Source organism: Miscanthus floridulus, chromosome 1 (genome assembly GCF_019320115.1).
Source record: "Miscanthus floridulus cultivar M001 chromosome 1, ASM1932011v1, whole genome shotgun sequence".
NCBI classification, from domain to species: Eukaryota; Viridiplantae; Streptophyta; class Magnoliopsida; order Poales; family Poaceae; genus Miscanthus; species Miscanthus floridulus.
The window spans coordinates 7,446,609-7,449,943 of NC_089580.1; the positions used below are offsets into that span (position 1 = coordinate 7,446,609).

The 3,335-nt window shown below is 63.6% G+C and overlaps 1 protein-coding gene across 1 annotated transcript; it reads right to left on the reverse strand.

Annotated features, from left to right (window-relative positions):
• Positions 1–1,081: 1,081 nt before the first annotated feature.
• On the reverse strand, positions 1,082–2,996 carry LOC136451650 (uncharacterized). Its single transcript, XM_066452341.1, has 4 exons — positions 2,871–2,996; positions 2,159–2,785; positions 1,274–2,068; positions 1,082–1,156 (listed from the first exon to the last, which is right to left on the reverse strand). The coding sequence occupies exons 1-4, from the start codon at positions 2,994–2,996 to the stop codon at positions 1,082–1,084; spliced, it is 1,623 nt and encodes a 540-aa protein (XP_066308438.1).
• Positions 2,997–3,335: the final 339 nt, after the last annotated feature.

The window sequence follows — 3,335 nt, forward strand, 5'->3', positions numbered from 1 at the left end:
CATGGCCCCTTTGGCCCAGGTCAAGGCTCAGGGTCGCCAGCGTCGGCGGATGGCGTGGGAGGCACCACCTCCTCTTAGAACAGCTTGGCCAGCGTCGTGCCGGGGCCCTCAGCCGTCTCCATTAGCTTCGTGACCTCCTCATCGGCCTCCTCGTCATCCTTAGCCAAGATATAGCCATCACTAATGGCCTCGAGGTCGATGCTAGCATAGTGCAAGGAGACGACGGCCAGGGCACGCTTGATGCCCGTGTGCAGCGCTCCCTAGAGTCGCTCGTGCACTTGGCCGCTCAACGCGGTCAAGCGGCTCCTAAGGGAGCTGCCCGACTCAACCCCCTCAACCTCCAGGGCCTCACAGACGGTACAGGCAGCGCTCTGCAGCGCGTTGTGCTCCCTAATCTTGGCCTTGAGCACCGCCTACACTGTGACAGAGGCCTCAGCTGCCCAGGTGACCTCTGTCTCCAAACCTGCGCCAAAACAAGCAGGATGGGGTTAAGCACAAAAGAAAATAAGCCAAACAGGGGCGAAGCCCTATGGGACTCACCCTCAGCTTTCTCTTTCCCATGCTGGACCTCGACCCGAGAGGCCTTGGCTTTCTCTTTCTAGCACTGGACCTCAACCTGAGAAGCCTCGGCCGCCCTGGAAGCCTCTTTCTCTAGCTCTGCATCACACCAGGGAGTTAGGGGTCAAACACAAGAAAAGCAAATAAAATAAGGGGAACAGGACTCACCCTTGGCCTTTCCCTTCTAGATCAGAGCCTCGGTCCGGGAGGCCTCGGCCACCTTGAGGGCCTCTGCCAGGACGCCTTTCGTCAGCAGGTGCGCGCCCTGCTCTGCCCCCAGCTGCCCAGCGAGGGCCTTAGCAGAGGCCGTCGCTTCTTCAGCCCGAGACCTAAAGGTGTCCCGATCGTCGGCCACCCGAGTCAGCTCCTCCTCCAACTCCTTGATCCGTGCCGCCAAAGGGGCGGCCTGCTCCCGAGCCGTGGCCGCCTTGGCCTTCATATCGGCACATCGAAGGCGGAGGTCTTCCACCTCCACGCTCCATGCCGACAGAAGCTTGTTGGCATTGGTGAGCAAGTCCTTCTGCTACCGAAGCTGGTCCCAGACGTCCCTCTCCTGCCGGAGGAACAACAACTTCCCGAGGGACCGGGACTTGAGCTCCTGATAGGTAGAACAGATGTCAAGCGCTGCGAGAAAACTCGGGAAAAAGACGACACCGCATGAGAAAAGAAGGTGCATACCTGGGCGACCCCGGGCAGATCGTCAGCCACGACGGACAGCATTGTCCGTAGCGACCGCTCCGCTAGATGGCGGTATTGCTCGAAGGTGTCCAACGCCCCCCATGGCCACGTCCTTGAGGGCGAACAGAGGCTCCGCCTCAGGGTCGTCCTGGCTCCGCCATAAGACACGCGGGTGATCCCACCCACAGGGCTCGGGTTGTACCCACACGAGGGCCGAGCTTCCCTCACCAGAGGTTAAAGCTGGCTGCTCCACGGTGCTAGCCGCCTCGGCATCCGCCACCTCCTTCCCCTGGGAAGCATCGTCGGAGGAGATCGAATGGACCTCCACTTCCCGGGCGCTCTCCTGCAACGGCGGCGGGCCTTGAACTAAGGGCGGTATTGAAGCTTGCCCCACCTCCGTCTCCGCTTCCTGGGCCACTAGCTTTGCCGCGCTCACGCTGGCCTCCACCGCCTCGGCCTCGGTGGTCCCGGGGGCTCCGGCCTCCGCCACCTCGGCCTCGGTGGTCCTGGGTGCCTCGGCCTCCGTCGCCTCAGCCTTAGAAGTCCAGGGGGCCTCGGCCTCGCCCTCGGTGGCCTCAGTGACTAAGGGCGCCTTGGCCCCATCTGACTCGCGGGCCTCAGCCTCGCGGGGCGTAGGCTCCTCCTTCTCCTCCGCTTGCTTCGTGGCCACCTCGATAGCCTCTCCTTGGACGACCGGCTCCTTTAGGTCGGCCCTCGCCGACGCCGCGCCACGTTGTATGGCGGCTTGCGCCTCCACCACCCATTGGGCGGTAGAGCTGGTGCTCACCTTGAGCGCCTTACGTGGCGCTAGGGCGGGCACTTTCGCCTGATGCTTCCGGCTAAAGGCAAAACACCAATAAGGTCAGCATACGACCAAGGAACGAATGGGAGATGCTGCCTACTCCACCGAAAAAACACTCACCTCGAACGAGGACACAACCGCTTCGGCATTGCATCCCTCCTCTGCAACGGCGGTGGCGCGCGGCGGTGGCATGGCCTCTGTGTCCGCCGGTGTCGACCGGCCCTCACCGGACTCCGGCGCCCCCTCGACCCTCTGCGGGGGTAGTTGTGTCGCCCCCGCCGCCGCCTGCTCCACCTCCGCCGTCGAGCCCACTGGGCTGACGGCGCGCTTCCCTAACGCCCATGCCTCGGGCATGTCGGCCTCGGCCTCGGGGCGAGCGATTGTCGGCCCCGAGGCGTCCTCTCCTCCTCCTCCCGGAAACACCGGGCTACTCGCCGATGCCCCGAGCGCCGTCCCCCTAATGTTAGGGAGATGGTCCAGGGGACCCTGCCCCGCCTCGCTCTCGTCATCATCGTCCGAAGAGTCTATCGACAGTGACGGCGACGGAGACGCCTCCACCGGGAGACCGTCCTGCCTCTGCTGCCGACGGCGTTTCTCCAGCTCCTCGCGCTCAAGGTTCTTCCTCTTGCGCTTTGCCTCCTCGGCGTCCTTCCACTTCTTTTGCGCCTCGGCGTGCGCCTGGTTCACCGCTCGCCGCTCTATGTCCTCGGGAACGGGCGGTGGGGAGGCTCGCACATCCCTCATCCCCTACAGGAACATCGAACACAAATAAGGGAATAGGAAATGGTGAGGAATGAGGCGGCCTCGGGGGCTGCAGCAGCGCGTGCCTTACCAGAGAGAGGTACCCCCGCGATGGGCGCATCACGAACGGGGTCAAACCACCGATCCTCAGCCGCCCCTCCACTGTCTCTCTCACCCGACGTAGAATCTCCTCATCGGAGAGGGCGACGGCGGACATCCGGATGCCCTCGATCGGCTCATCCGGTGTCATGTCAAATAGCCATCACCGCCGAGCCATCAGCGGTAGCACCCTCCTATGGTGGAAGGCAGCCATGACCACAGCTGCCATAAGGCTGCGGCTGCGCAGCCTCTCTAGCCCCTCCAGGAGCGGCTGCAGCTTGGGCTGATCGACCAACGGGACACCATACCTCCACTTCTCCGGCTAGCTCTCCACGACCCACCCGGTGTAGGGGGGAAGCCTGCCATCATCGTTGCGGAGGTAGAACCAGCTGTTGTACCAGCGATGGTTGGACGACATGAGCTGGGCCAGGATGTAGAGGTGCTGCCGGTCTTGGCG